Source organism: Chionomys nivalis, chromosome 5, assembly GCF_950005125.1.
Source record: "Chionomys nivalis chromosome 5, mChiNiv1.1, whole genome shotgun sequence".
In the NCBI taxonomy this organism is placed as follows: domain Eukaryota; kingdom Metazoa; phylum Chordata; class Mammalia; order Rodentia; family Cricetidae; genus Chionomys; species Chionomys nivalis.
The window spans coordinates 51,411,972-51,426,659 of NC_080090.1; the positions used below are offsets into that span (position 1 = coordinate 51,411,972).

General features: G+C 41.1%; 1 protein-coding gene across 4 annotated transcripts in view; it reads right to left on the reverse strand.

Annotated features, from left to right (window-relative positions):
- Flnb (filamin B) overlaps positions 1–14,688 on the reverse strand; it is a 143,484-nt gene that overhangs the window by 67,812 nt on the left and 60,984 nt on the right. For all 4 annotated transcript variants that reach the window (XM_057770284.1, XM_057770283.1, XM_057770285.1 and 1 more), the window contains exons 5-8: positions 6,688–6,806; positions 5,950–6,027; positions 4,288–4,450; positions 3,514–3,711 (exon numbers count right to left, since the gene is read on the reverse strand). In XM_057770284.1, coding sequence (XP_057626267.1) covers positions 3,514–3,711; positions 4,288–4,450; positions 5,950–6,027; positions 6,688–6,806 — 558 coding nt within the window. The remainder of the gene's footprint in view (positions 1–3,513; positions 3,712–4,287; positions 4,451–5,949; positions 6,028–6,687; positions 6,807–14,688) is intronic.

Here is a 14,688-nt window from a genome sequence, read left to right on the forward strand (position 1 = left end):
ATATTTGGTAAAAGACAAGAAAAGTGAGGCTACTTGGGGCCACCTGCCAAGAAAATGTTTGCTTTGCACAAAGAGCATCTGGTAGTTGCCCAAGACCAGGGGTCCCACTCAGGAAGTGCACTAGCTAGCAAAGGAGGACACAGCATGACTTTGTGCAGTCTCACCAAACAAGGGCTGGGCAAAAGTTATTTTGGCAACATTCAACAGGAAAGTACCGTGCTCCTGGTACTGGCTTTTGGCCTTTTATGAGCAGTAAGGTATTAAGACTGAGTGCTGAGCGTTGTCCAAACCCCACTGCCACACTCAAGGGCCCACTAACTGGGAAGATCATATTTTTTCAAGTCTACTCTGAAAATGCAATGCTTGAAATATGTCTGGGTTCTAAAGCCTGGGTCAGCCATCTCTGAAGACCTGGACATGACTGTTGTCTTGCATGTGAACAGACAGGCAAAAAGCTGAAATCGTGCTCCCAAAGACGGCTATGACAAAACTCTGGGCATCTGTAAAGGCAAGCTTCAGCAGAAGTGCCATTTTTGACTTGATTTCTGGTCTCCTTTAAAAACCACACACTTTAGGACTAAACTAAGGACTATGGTGGTGGCTAACATTCTTCACTTGGGAGAGCCACGAAACTACTTTTCTATGTGGGGTCATCAGCGAAGATGTTTATAAAGACATATATATTTCCTAAGGATCCTCTGCCCAGCATACGCAACTTCTTCCTTCAGTGGAAATGGAAAATTGATGGGCACAATGTCCTGTTGTCCATGAATTGGCTTTTCCTCTCCAAATCTCACACTGCACATTTGACAGCCCTTTATATACAGGCACCAAAAGTGGAAGGAAGGAAGTTCTTTATTAGACACATCCTTCCTCTTGGTTATATGGCAAACCATTGCTTGCTGGAGAGGCACACAGACATTCTTGCAGTTAGAGATCATGTTAGATTGTTATGGATGAACATAGTTTATGATGGTGGTACTTAATGGCCAGGAACATTTGTTTTCCACTGTTAAAGATATGTAAGTATGTACGTGTGCACTGAAGGGCCATGCTCTACCACTGAGTCCTCTTTTACTTTTTATTTCAAGACAGGGTCTCACTAAGTTGTTTTCCTGTGACCAAGTTGGCTTTGAACTTGTGATTCTTCTGTCTTAGCCTCCCAACGGACTAAGATTATAGGCCTGTAGCACCAGGCCTGGCTAAAGCATCTTTTAATATCAAATCATCACAGAGGAAGGCAGTAAATAAGAAGAGAAAAAACAATAACAAAAAACTTACTGTCCCAGAAATGAATGAGGCAGCCCATGAATGAGAGATTAGGAAACACTAGAATGAGGAAAGCTGTCTTAAACCATCGCTTTCCTGATGTCAAAGGAATTTTGATTATAAATATCTAGGAAGAGGGTTGTTTTTTCTTTGTCAAAGGGACAAAAGTTGGTCACATGAGGAATAAGTCACAAGATGACAGGAATTCCGGGGGGGCGGGGGGATTAAATGTGTTCTCTCTCTCGGAAATATTAAACATATACAACATGGTCAACACCAAAATGCTAACAGCTCAGCTCCCATAAACACTCAGCTGAAGAATTTGAGGGAACACGCCAGATCTGCTGCCACCCTCAGCACCTCGTTCAGGCTGGGATCTGGCTAGACGAGCTGTAATCACTAACACCTGTACAGGAATTTCCTCAAGTCACACACAGGACAGACTCCCCTGACACGTGCAATTAGCACGAAGAACTGATAAAGACACCCCCACTCAACCAGCCCTTACCAAAGCAAGAGCCTCTGGCCCAGGGCTTGCAAATAGGAAGCCAGCAGCTTCAGGGTCCAGGCTGGCCCAGAGGCAGGATTCAGAAGAAGCAGCCAGGTCTGCAGGTGCAGAGATGGAGGACAGAATAGGGAGAGGCAAGTATTGGTTAGAAAAGGCAGCATAGTTGGGAAACAACAACAAAAAGTCAAAGAAACAGAGAGAGAGAAACTCTAACACCAGGGGATAAGATACGCTGCTGGCTGCAGAGGAATTTAGCAGAGTGGTTACAGGCCTGGTCAATGAACACTATGGTCCTACATATGTTTTACGGTACTAAGATCCACACTGTCAAAGCCTTAGTCACCCCACCTACAAACTGGAGGTGGTAATCATACCTGAAATGCATAGACATACATGTGGGTTAATGCAGTTGAGCTGAGTGCCCAACAGCCATAAAAAATGCTTGGACTATAGGGATCTGCTGTTGTCAAGCTTGGTCTTAGATACCAGCTCCAACACTTAGGTCTCTGCATACAGATTCGGTATCCCTTATCAAAAACGACAGGAACAAAAAGATTTTGCAATACTGAGATTTTAAAGGTGTTTTTGATGTTTATGTGTGTCTATGTAAGTGCCTGCCACACAGGTGCAGGAGCCCATGGAGGCGAGAAGAGTGTATCAGAACCCCTAGAGCTGGAGTTACAGGTAGGTAAGAGTTGACTGGTGTAGGTGCTGGGAAGTGAACACAAATCCTCTGGAAGTACAGGAAGAGTTCACTACTGAACCTTAGATCCAGTACCCGTTTCAGACATACTTTTAAAAAAATATCTGCATGGGTCGGGAGGTGGTAGTGCACGCCTTTGATCCCAGAACTTGGGAGACAGAGGCACGTGGAACTACTTACAGAGTGAGTTCCATGACTGTCCATGCAGAGGAACCCCATTTTGAAAAAACAAACAACAAAAAATTACGCAGATTTTGTTGATTGAGCTTCCCTTATCTGAAAACCTAAACTCTAAAATTATTTGACAATCATGTCAGTGTATACACACACACACACACACACACACACACACACACACACACACACACAATGAATCTTGAAGCAATCCAGTTTTCAGATTGGGATACTCAATCTGCGGTACAGAGTAGACTTAAAATGCTCCTTAGTGCTGTTAAGTGTTGAGTAGGTGGGACCTAGTGGAAAGAAAGTCACTGGAAATTTACTCTGTAAAGCAGTGGTTCTCAACCTGTGGGTCGTGACCCCTTGGGGTTTGCATATTAGATATTTACCTTACGATTTATGAACAATAGCAAAATTACGGTTTTAAAGTAGCAATGACATAATTTCATGGTTGGGTGTCACACATGAGTAAGGGTCGCAGCATTAAGAAGTTTGAGAACCACTGCTGTAAAGGATCGGTGAGGGCCTAGCCCCTTCCTATCTCTTTCTTGGCTTCCTGGCTACCATGCGGTAACAGCTCTATTGCCACATGTGCCTATTATAGCTATGCAGCAGAACCATAGGCCTAAGAGAACCTGGGCCAAGAGATCACGGCCATAAACCAAATAGCTTTATCATCTATTAATGTGATCATTTTAGATATTTTGACACAGGGAGGAAAGTTGAGGAACATAACTCGTATTAGCACTGATCCTGAACTCCCACTTCCTGTTGAAGGGATTCTGGCAGAAAGAGGATTGAGTGAGTCCAGGTTTGTTAGTCTCTATGCCAGGTATATTTGGCCAGTACTTACCTTCCCCAACCTGCACACCAAAGGGACTCTTGGGAATGGCATCTCCAGCAAAGGAGACCTTGATCACATGGGGGCCGGGTTGCACTGGCTTGTACACACATCTATACACCTGATTTCCTCTGTCTTCCACCAGCAGTTCCACAGTGTTCTTGCCCTGAGGATCCTCCACCTCAACACCGATGTCGCCCACGCCAGCTCCTGGGAAAGAACCGCCATTCCATGAGCACATCTTCTCCTTTCAAAAGCTTGCTGCCAACCTGTGCAAACTGCAAGGCTGAACCAACGGTCCTCTTTTTCACACTGTTTCCTTTTTTTAATTAAGAGAAAGCTGCCAGGTGATAGTGACACACACCTTTAATCCCAGCACTCAGGAGGCAGAGGCAGGTGGATCTCTGGGAGTTCTAGGCCAGCCTGGTCTACAGAGCGAGTTGCAGGACAGCCAGGGCTACACAAGAGAAACCCTGTCTAGAAAAACTAAAAGAAAATAAAGCTAACAAATCAATAACGATTTTACTCATTTGTGCTGCCCATTCCCCTAGTCTTTCATAAAACTTGTTGTAGCGCATGACTGGTAAAACCTAGTGCAGACAGAAATTTGAACAGAAATTGAGAAGTAATCAGTCAGGGTCAGTAGTGAAGATACATATAAATAGAACTAACTCATGAGAAAAAGTTGTTTGCTCAGTCTGAAAGACCAAAGTTTGGGTGCCCCAAGCCTTCCTGAGTATTCTGTTTTGAGATCATCAAGAAGACGCAAAGGTCAAAGCATATTACCAGCTGTGTAGATGTCAAAATAGGTGGGTTTGTTGGCAATGTTCCCTGTAGTTTCCAGTCCTGGGCCTTTTGCAATGACTTTGCTGGCATCTCCTTGGGCTTTGTCAACGTTTACTTCAAATGGGCTCTTAGAGATGTGCTGTCCTGCAAAGAGGACTGTGACCTACAAGTAACAAGAGAGATGTAACAGCTGCTCCCTGGCCATCAAGAGCACCACCCAACCTCGTGCTTCCATCCAGTCTTCTTTCAGCTTTCTCAGGATTGGACACCCACAGATGGCTGGAAGCAGGAGTCCTAAAATCAGGGATTTTACTTCCTGGACCCATCAGGCATATGGCTGTGCCCATGATATCAGATACACTTGGTCTTTTATTTTATTTTTTTTCCGATTGTGTTTGGTAATCTTCTGGATCTCTGTGCTGCCCAGCCTCTGGCTCCTGGCTACCCAGGCAGTGTCAGGCATGGGCTTCCTCTTGTGGTGTGGTCCTCAAGTTAGACCAGTCGTTGGTTGGTTGTTCCTACAAGTTATGTTGCACCATGACCTCAGCACATCTTACAGGGCACTCAGCCTTTCTAACAGGAAATGCACAACCATTTATACTTAAATATCGAGGCATGGGGTTCCTTTAGTAGTGCAGACAGAGCTACTGCATTCTCAGAATAAAGTGTACCATCCCAAGATTTCAGATATAGAGTCAGAGTTTTCACAGACTAAGATCATTCTCAGATAAATATGTTTGAGGCAAAGTATAATGACTTCTGTCGAAAACCTTAGCAAAAAATGTCGCATCCTGGGATATTTCAAGGGAACTAGACTGAGTTTCCTATGAACCTATACTTGGTTGGAATAAACCAATTAGATCATAATGTTCCCTTTTAAGATTTAATTTTCCCAGATTCACGATGTCCTGGAGTAAGAAGAGTCCTGGTGAAGTTACAAAAGCTCAAGGCAGAAAGCAGACCTGTCTTAAAGTCTGGGCATGATATCGGAGGATTGGCTTTGTGTACAGAAGGCTTTCTTTCAATGGAAGACACATTCCTAGATTACCCACTTGTAGCCCAGACTCTGAGCTCTTGCCCTATGGAATCATCCCAGAATTAGTCTTAAACATAGCTTGATATGATGCTGAGGTGAAGGGTCTGGGAGCTGGATCCCAGGCATTCTCAGATGCTGAGTGAATTCTTTGCTGCTGCTAGTGAGCTGAGCTGTGTGACGTCAGGAATTAAGACCAGGATACTTTCTAGCCAATCTCAAAGGGGGATGAGTAAGGAAGCACTCAGAACAGAAGCCACAGGTAGTCACTAAAGTATCTATAGTTCAGACATACAGCTTCAATTTTTAGGTATCCATGTGGAATTAGGGAGGAAAAATCAAGATATTATAAATAATTTCTGGGGAATTTAAATAGAGATGTACTTGTTAATACCAAGTCTGATTCATAGAGACTCTACCGTTTTTCCCAAATGAGCATGAACAATCTAGTAACTAGTAGTTAATCTAAGTCGCTCTTGCAACTTTTGCCTAGAATGTGAGAGATCCTGCATTCCACACTCAGAATTGTTAAAAGCAGCTGCCAACAAGACCATTCCTTTTCCTACAACCTCTATTTTTAATATATAAGCCCAGTGACCAGACCATGCTATGGCCATGCCTTATCTTACTTTGTGCAGCCCAGTGACCTTGGGTAGATACTCCACAGAGTACGTCTTGTTCTTGTCACTGTCAGGGGTCACACGTGCCTAGAAGAGAAGATGATTATCAGTTAGTGAAGAAGCGAGGTATTAGTAAGTCATGTGTTGTGAGGCCATTTCTGCCCCCCAAGAGGTATCAGCGAAGAGGTAACAACAAAAGGGGGGTGGGGAGGGAGGAAACTACCTAGAAAAAGCTAGGACTCTCTCTAGGGACTGGCCATCAAGGGCCGAGAAAACACAAAGTAGACTCCCTTGATCACCTATTAGTTTGGTGATTATTATTAGCTTAGGAGATACAAGAGCCAGTTTTATGAGCCAAAAATAAAACAGTAAGTTGGGCAGAGACCCTGCCCCAGAGGGGAAGCCAGACAATGTAAATGGGATATTTACAAGTTCAGATTGTGTTGTGACAGGCGTGAGATCTAGACCTAAGAAAATATAATACACTCAGGCCCTGGCTAACAAAGATGGTTAGTAGAGGAAAATCAGGACACCTCAATTAACAAGCCTTGTGACTCATCCAAAGTATCTTACTTTATTAAACACTGTGTTCTTGTAAATCAATGTATATTGCAAGAGTTCTTGAGCAAGTTACTTTATCTATGGCAAGCCTCAGGATCTTTCTGGTAACATTTTGGTGGAGAGCTATGAGGACATGAAGATACAGTCTCTGGTCTTGATAAGGTCCAGTATCCTTCAGCATCATACCTCTTCTTTGTTTCCTTCTGGGTCCTCAACAAACACCATCACATCTCCCTGCCCGGCACTGATGGTATCTACAGTGAACTTGGCTGGCTGCTTCACCATGTTTCCAGTGGGTTCGATTCCTGCCATGAGGTTAGACAGTAATTATTGAGTTGACCCATTCTCTCACACAAACCATCACCCATTATGTCTTGTCTTTTCTTCATGTTACCTAACCGATATCCAATTCTAAAATATCCAGGAGTTTCAGGTAGCGGCACATGCAACGGTGAAAACATACATAGGTGGTAGCTAGCAGCAGGGCCTGCCTTTGAGAGGGCATACAGGAGAATGAAAGGTGCACATTTTTTTTTAAACAACACTGTATATACTTTTTAAAAAATTGTATTTGGTTATTATTTGTAATTAGAATTTTCAATTTTAAGATAGCTAAGCAAAATTAGCTTGATTCAAAGACAAATATCACATATCTTCTGTCATATGTGGATTTCAGGCGTAGATATAAATGGTATAAAAGTAGACATAAGACCCTGTGGGAGAAAAAGTCTTCAGAAGGAAAGAAAAGGGTAATGGGGTAAAGAAAGACAAATACTGTGTATTTTCTTTAATATGCAGAACTTAGTTATTAAAAAGTTACTTGAGGGGCTAGAGAGATGGCTTAGCTGTTATGAGTACTTGCTACTGTTGCAAAGAACTTGGGTTCTATTCCCAGCACCCACACAATGGTTAACAACCACTTATAACTCCAGTTCCAAGGGATCTGAAGATCACTTCTGACTTTCTTGAGCACCAGGATTTGGGGGAGGAGGACTAGCGGGGAGAGGGGAGAAAGGGAAGGGCAATGCAGGGGAGAATATGAGCAAAGAATGATGATTTACATGTATGAAAATGACACAAAGAGAGGCTGGAGCTGAAGCTTGGTTGGTACACTGCTTGTACAAAGTCCTGGACTCGATCCCCAGTGCCAACAGGCAACACAGCAAGTCCAACCCCCAGCCTGGGCTACAAGAGACCCTATAGAAAGAAAGAAAGAAAGAAAGAAAGAAAGAAAGAAAGAAAGAAAGAAAGAAAGAAAGAAAGAAAGAAAGAAAGAAGAAAGAAAGAAAGAAAAAGGGAGGAAGGGGGAGAAAGAAAGAGGGAGGGAGGGAGGGGGAGAAAGAAAGAAAGAAGAAAGAAAGAAGGGAAAAAAAGCTAATACTCTATATACTTGCTGAAAAAATTAATTTAAAAAATAGATAATTGAGCAATAAAGAAAGCACAAATTGAGGAAATTCTGGAAATGGAAAATCTGGGTAAGCAGATTGCAGAACAAACAACAGATGCAAACAGAATTTAGGAGGTGAAAGAATCTCAGGCATTGAAGATATAATAGAAGAAAGTCCAAAAAAAAAATGTTAGAGCCAAAAAGCTAACACAAAACATCCAGAAAATCTGGGACACCATGAAAAGATCAGACTTAAGGATAATAGGAGGAGAAGGAGAAGAATCCAAGCTCAAAACCCAGAAAATATGTTTAACAAAATCATAGAAGAAAATTTCCCAACCTAAAGAAGGACATGCCTATAAAGGTACAAGAAGCTTCCAGAATGCCAAATAGATTGGATCAGAAAAGAAAGCCCCCATGTCATATAAGAATCAAAACACTAAATAAGCAGAAGAAAGATTATTAAAAGCTGCAAGGGAAAAAGGTCAAGTAACATATAAAGGCAGACTTATAAAAAGTACACTTGATTTCTCAGTGGAGACTCTAAAAGCCAGAAGGGTCTGGAGAGATGTCTTGCAGACTCTAAGAGACCAGCCCAGACAAATATACCCAGCAAAACTTTTAATCACCACGGAGTAAATAAGGTATTTCATGACAAAGTCAAATTTAAACAATATCCATCCACAAATCCAGCCCTACAGAAGATACTAGAATAAAAATCCCAACCCAAGGAAGTTAACTATACCCATGTAGGGGCTGGAGAGATAGCCCAGTGGTTAAGAATACTGGTTGTTGTTCTAGAGGACCTGGGTTAAGTTCCCAGCACTCACATGGCAGTTCACAACTCTCTGTAACACAAGTTCCGGGGGATCCAACACCCTTGCACAGACATACATGCAAGCAAAAACACCAACCAATGTACATCAAATAAAAATAAATAAACCATTAAAAAAAGCTACACCCATGTAAACATAGGCGATAGATAATTTCACACCTGCAAAATCCAAAGAAAGGAAACACGCACACACACCACCACCACCACCACCACCACCACCACCACCACCACCACCACCACCACCACCACCACCACCACCACCACCACCACAATAACAGGAATAGACAATCAGTGGTCATTAACATCTCCTAATATCAACGGGCTCAATTTGCCAATAAAAAGACATGAGCTAACAGAATGGATCCAAAATAGAATTCATTCTTCTGCTGCATACAAGAAACATACCTTAACATAAAAGATTGTCATTACCTCAGAGCAAAGTGTTCAAAAAAGATTTTCTTTTCTTTTTTGTATTTTGAGACAGGGTTTCTCTGTAGTTTTGGAGCCTGTCCTGAAACTAGCTCTTGTAGACCAGGTTGGCCTTGGATTGAGAAAGATTTTCTAAGCAAATGGACTTAACAAGCAAGTGGGTGTAGCTATCTAAAGAGACTTCAAACCAAAATTAATCAAATGAGATGGAGAAAGACATTTCATACTCACTAAAGGAAAAATCCACCATGATGACATCTCAATTCTGTACATCTATGCCATAAATGGAAGGGCACCCACATTTGTAAAAGAAACATTACTAAAGCTCAAGTCACACATCGAACTCCACTCATTAATAGTGGGAAACTTTAACACCCCACTCTCACCAATGGACAGGTCATCCAGACAGAAACTAAACACAGAAATAATAGAACTAACAGACATTATGACTCAAGTGGACCTATCAGATATCTATAGAACATTTCACCCAAACACAAAAGAATATACCTTCTTTTCAGCACCTCATGGAACCTTCTCCAAAACTGACCACATACTCAGTAACAACTCTTAAAAGATACAAGACAATTGAAATAACCCTCTGTATCCCTATCAGACTACCATGGATTAACATTGGATTTCAACAACAGAAACAACAGAAAACCTACAAACTCATGGAAACTAAACAACTCTCTATTGAATTATCACTGGGTCAAAGAAGAAATAAAGACTTCCTAGAATTCAATGAAAATGAATGCATAACCTACCCAAACTTATTGGACACAATGAGAGTGGTACTGAGGGGAAAGAGCACAGGACTAAATGCCTGAATAAAGAAACTAGAGAATTTTCATGACAGAGACTTAGAGCACACACAGAGATCTAGAACAAAAAGAAGCAGATACACCAAAGAAAAGTAGAAGGCAGGAAATAATCAAACTGGGGGCTGAAATCAATAAAATAGAAACAAAGAGAACAACACAAGGAATCAATGAAACAGAAAGTTGGCTCTTTGAGAAAAATCAACAAGATAGACAAATTCTTCTCCAAACTAAAAGGCAGAGAGAAAATATCCAAAAATCAACAAAACAAAACAAAACAACAACAACAAAAAATTCCAAAATGAGAATTGCAAAGGGGATGTAACAACAGACATCAAGGAAATTCAAAGAATCTTAGGTCAAAAATTTGTATTCCACAAAATTGGGAAATCTAAAAGAAATGGACAATTTTCTCAATAGCTATCACTTACCGAAGTTAAATCAAGATCAGATAAACAATTTAAATAAATCTATACCCCCCCAAAGGAAATAGAAGCAGTCATTAAAAGTCTCCCAACCAAAAAAAGTCTAGGGCCAGACAGTTTTAGTGCAGAATTCTACCAGATCAAAGAAGAGCTAATACCAATACTCCTCAGAATAGTCTACAAAATATAAATAGGAGAAACATTTCCAAATTCATTTTATGAGTCCACAGTCACCCTGATACTCAAACTACATAAAGACTCACCATCAACAACAAAAAGAAAGAGAAAATTACACACCAATCTCCCTCATGAACATAGATACAAAAATACTCAAGAAAGTACTCAGAAACTGAATCCAAGAACACATCAAAAAGATCATCCACCATCATCAAGACAACTTCATCCCAGATGCAGGGATGGTTCCACGAAAAATCTGTCAATGTAATCCACCACATAAACAAAGTGAAAGACAAAACCACATGATGCTGACAAAGCCTTTGACAAACTCCAACACCCATTCATGATAAAAGTCTTGGAGAGATCATGAATACAAAGGACATACCTAAACAAAAGCAATATATAGCAAGTCTATATATATAGTCAACATCAAATTAAATGGGGAGAAACTCAAAGCAATTCCACTAAAATCAGTAACACGACATGCTGTCTACTCCATATCTATTCCATATAATACTTGAAAATCTAGCTAGGGCAATAAGAAAACTAAACAAGGGGATACAAATCAGAAAGGAAGAAGTCAAAGTATCATTGTTTGCAGATGATATAATGGTATTCAGAAGCGATCCCAAAAATTCTACCAAGGAACTCCTACAGCTGATAAACACCTTTAGTAAAGTGGTTGGATACAAGGTTAACTTAAAAAAAGAAAGAAGAAAAAAGAAAGATAAAGAAAAATCAGTAGCCCTCCTATATACAAATAAGTGGGTTGAGAAAGAAATCAGGGAAACAACACCCTTCACAATAGCCAAAAATAACATAAAATATCTTAGTGTAACTCTAACCATGCAAGTGAAAGACTTATTTGATAAGAATTTCCAATCTTTGAATAAAGAAATTAGAGAAGCTATCAGATGGAAACATCTCCCATGCTCATGGATCAATAGGAATTAACATAATAAAAATGGCCATCCTACCAAAAATACTCTACAGATTCAATGCAAGCTCCATTAAATTTCCAATGTAATTCTCTACATATCCTGAAAGAACAATACTCAACTTCGTATGGAAAAACAAACAAACAAAAACCCAGAATAGCTAAAACAATACCAATCTCCAAAAAATAAAACAATACAATAAAAGAACTTGCAGAGGTATCACCATCCCAGATTTCAAGTTCTATTACAGGGCATTAGTAATAAAAAACCACATAAAAACAGACAGGTGGATCAATGGAATTGAACTGAAGATCCAGATGCAAATCCACACACCTATAGACACCTGATTTTTGACAAAGAAGCCAAAATTATACAATGGATAAAAAGAAAGCATCTTCAACAAATAGTGCTGGCCTAACTGGATGCTGGCATGTAGAAGAAAGCAAATAGATCCATACTTATCACTCTGAACAAAACTCAAGTCCAAGTAGATCAAAGACCTCAACATAAATCCTGATAAACTGAACCTGATAGAAGAGAAAGTGGGCCCTCAGTGGTAACACTGGTGCAACGTGATCATACGATATCACAACCAGAGTACTGAAAATGATATGGACAAGATAGAGAGCATTCTATAACCACAAGGATCCCTCATGCTGCCCTTTTAGGAATTCCACCCAATTCCCTTCCACTCCACCCTCCTCTTATCCTCGACAACCACTCATCTGTTCTCCATCTCTGTAATTTTACCATTTCAAAAATGTTGCATAAATGGAATCATATATTACGCAACCTTATGGTCCTTCTCACTGGAAATCCTCTGTCGATTCACTCAGGCTGCTGCTGCTACATTTTCACTGTTGAGTAAACGTTCTGTGCTATGTAGCTATTTACTCATTCTTTCTCGCACTGAAGGATATCTGGGTTATCTCCAGTTGTCTGTCATTTTCATAGCTAGTATAAACATTCAGATAAAAGTTTTGTAAGTGTATAAGAGTAAAGCAAGGATAAGGTTTTATATCTGGACCTGTCTCCTTCCTCTAAACCTGGTTCCTCACACAGAGCCCACAAACTCCCCGTAATGTCCAAGTGATCCTGGAATGGGAATAACCATTCTACACCAGTTCCTGACACAGAACTCCTAAGTGCCCTGGAATTTCCTGGGTTGATAGCTTTTGGTGGGAATCACAGTTGGGGCTGGTCACCAGAAGAAAGCCAGGCTTGAGAATCCAGAAGCATCTGAGTTGGGAAAAACATTCGCTTGCCAGGAGTGTGGCCCATCCCAACTCTGAGATCCTGCCTGTGAACTTTGGACCTCTTTTCATTCTAGAATATACCAGGATACACAGGTATTCCCTGAGCTCTGTTTGACCGGTCACACAGGTCACAGGAACTCTGATTTGGAGTCAAGTAAGATGGAAATTGTAAATAACTCCAGGACCCACTCCTTGTAACCAGTGTCTAAGGCTGGTTAGACACTGGGGCTTCAACCTGAAGCTCCTCTGCCAGTGTCAGGCAGAAGGTTCTAAGAAGACAGCTGATTGTGAGCCATTCAGCTGCTATTCACAGAGAACTAGAAAAGCAGTCAGCAGGAAAATCCACTCGGGTTGCTGGGCAGAAACTAAACGTAGGGAGTAGAGGCAGAAAAGCACTTTGTGACTGACACGGACACGTGCCAATGGGGGCAACTGCTGGCTTGTACAGGCTTCGTATGTTTAGTGCTAGCTTTCTTCTTGCTGATTTAAGTTGAGAACATTGGCTTCTTGCCTACAAAAAAAGAAAATTTCATTTGTGTGTGTGTGTGTGTGTGTGTGTTGTTTTATGGTGCTAGGAATTGACCACACAGGTGCTAGAAAAGTTGCCACTGCTGAATTCATTGCTAAGATTTCAATAGCAATTGTGTCAATATGACCATTTAGGAAGAACTCGCATCTCTGTTTCAGTCTCTGCATACTCAGTCTCTTCACTGTGGTTCCTAGATTATAAATCCCGTGTTTTATTGCACGCACAGCTATTTTCTCTTCTATGTGACTGTAAAATGACGTGCCATTTTCAATTCCAGGATCCACGTGTGTATTCTACAATGTAAAATTTGCACACAGCCTGGCATGTCACTTTGTGCCCTGTCATCTTGCTGAACTTACTCAAGGAAAGTTTAATTCTGTTTTGGGGACTTTTGAGAGGGTTTCGTCTTGAAAGCACAGGAATCTGTCTGCCTTTGCCTCGGATTAAAGGAGTATGTCATCACACCTGGCTTTTCTCTTTTATTTTTCGAGATGGTTGGTACAGACCAGCACATCGTTTGCAACTGGGCATTTTGTTTCTGACTTTGCTGTTGTCCACATTTAAAGCCTACTTCCTACCTAACCATTCAAACCACCCCGCCCCATATTATGTTGCAAAGAAACGGTAAGAGCAGCCACCCTCTCCGGTGTTCCAGATCTTAAAACACTCAGCTTTTCACCACTAATTAGATGTCAGCCACGAGTTTCTGTGGCAGTGACTCTACATTAAATTGAGGAAGTTTGTCTGTCCTTCCCCTTTGCTGAGTTCTTACTATGGATGATTGCTGAATTTTGTCAGTTGATTTTTTTTAACATCAGTATGACCCTGCATTTTTTCCCACCAACTCGTTACTTTAATCTAGTTGATTGTGTTGGCAAGTTTTCTAATAGTGACCAGCCTTATATTGCCACCCAGTCACCATGTGTGACCTATTTTATATTATTATCCAAATGTATAGGATAATATTTTGCGATGGGCTTTTTACATCCACATTCCATTGATCTCTGTGTTTCTGTTTTGTTTTGGTATTGGCTTCTTTAACTATTAGTCTCATAAAGTGGGTCAAATCTGTTGCCTAGTCTTGTGAACTGACATAAGCTAAAGTCACCTGGGAAGAGAGAACCTCAATTGAAGAATTGCCTCCTTCGGACTGACCTCTCTCTGGCATGTCTGTGGGAAATGTTGATTAATGATTGATGTGGGATGACCCAGCCTACCATGGTGGTGCTAACCCTGGGCAGGTGATCCTGGGTTGTATTAAGAAAGCAAGCTGAACAAGCCCTGGAAAGCAAGCCAGTAAGCAGCACCCTGCCATGGTCTACTTCAGCTCTTGCCTCCAGGTTCTAGCTGGAGCTTCAGGCTTTCCTCAAAGACTGCAAGGTATAAGCTGAAA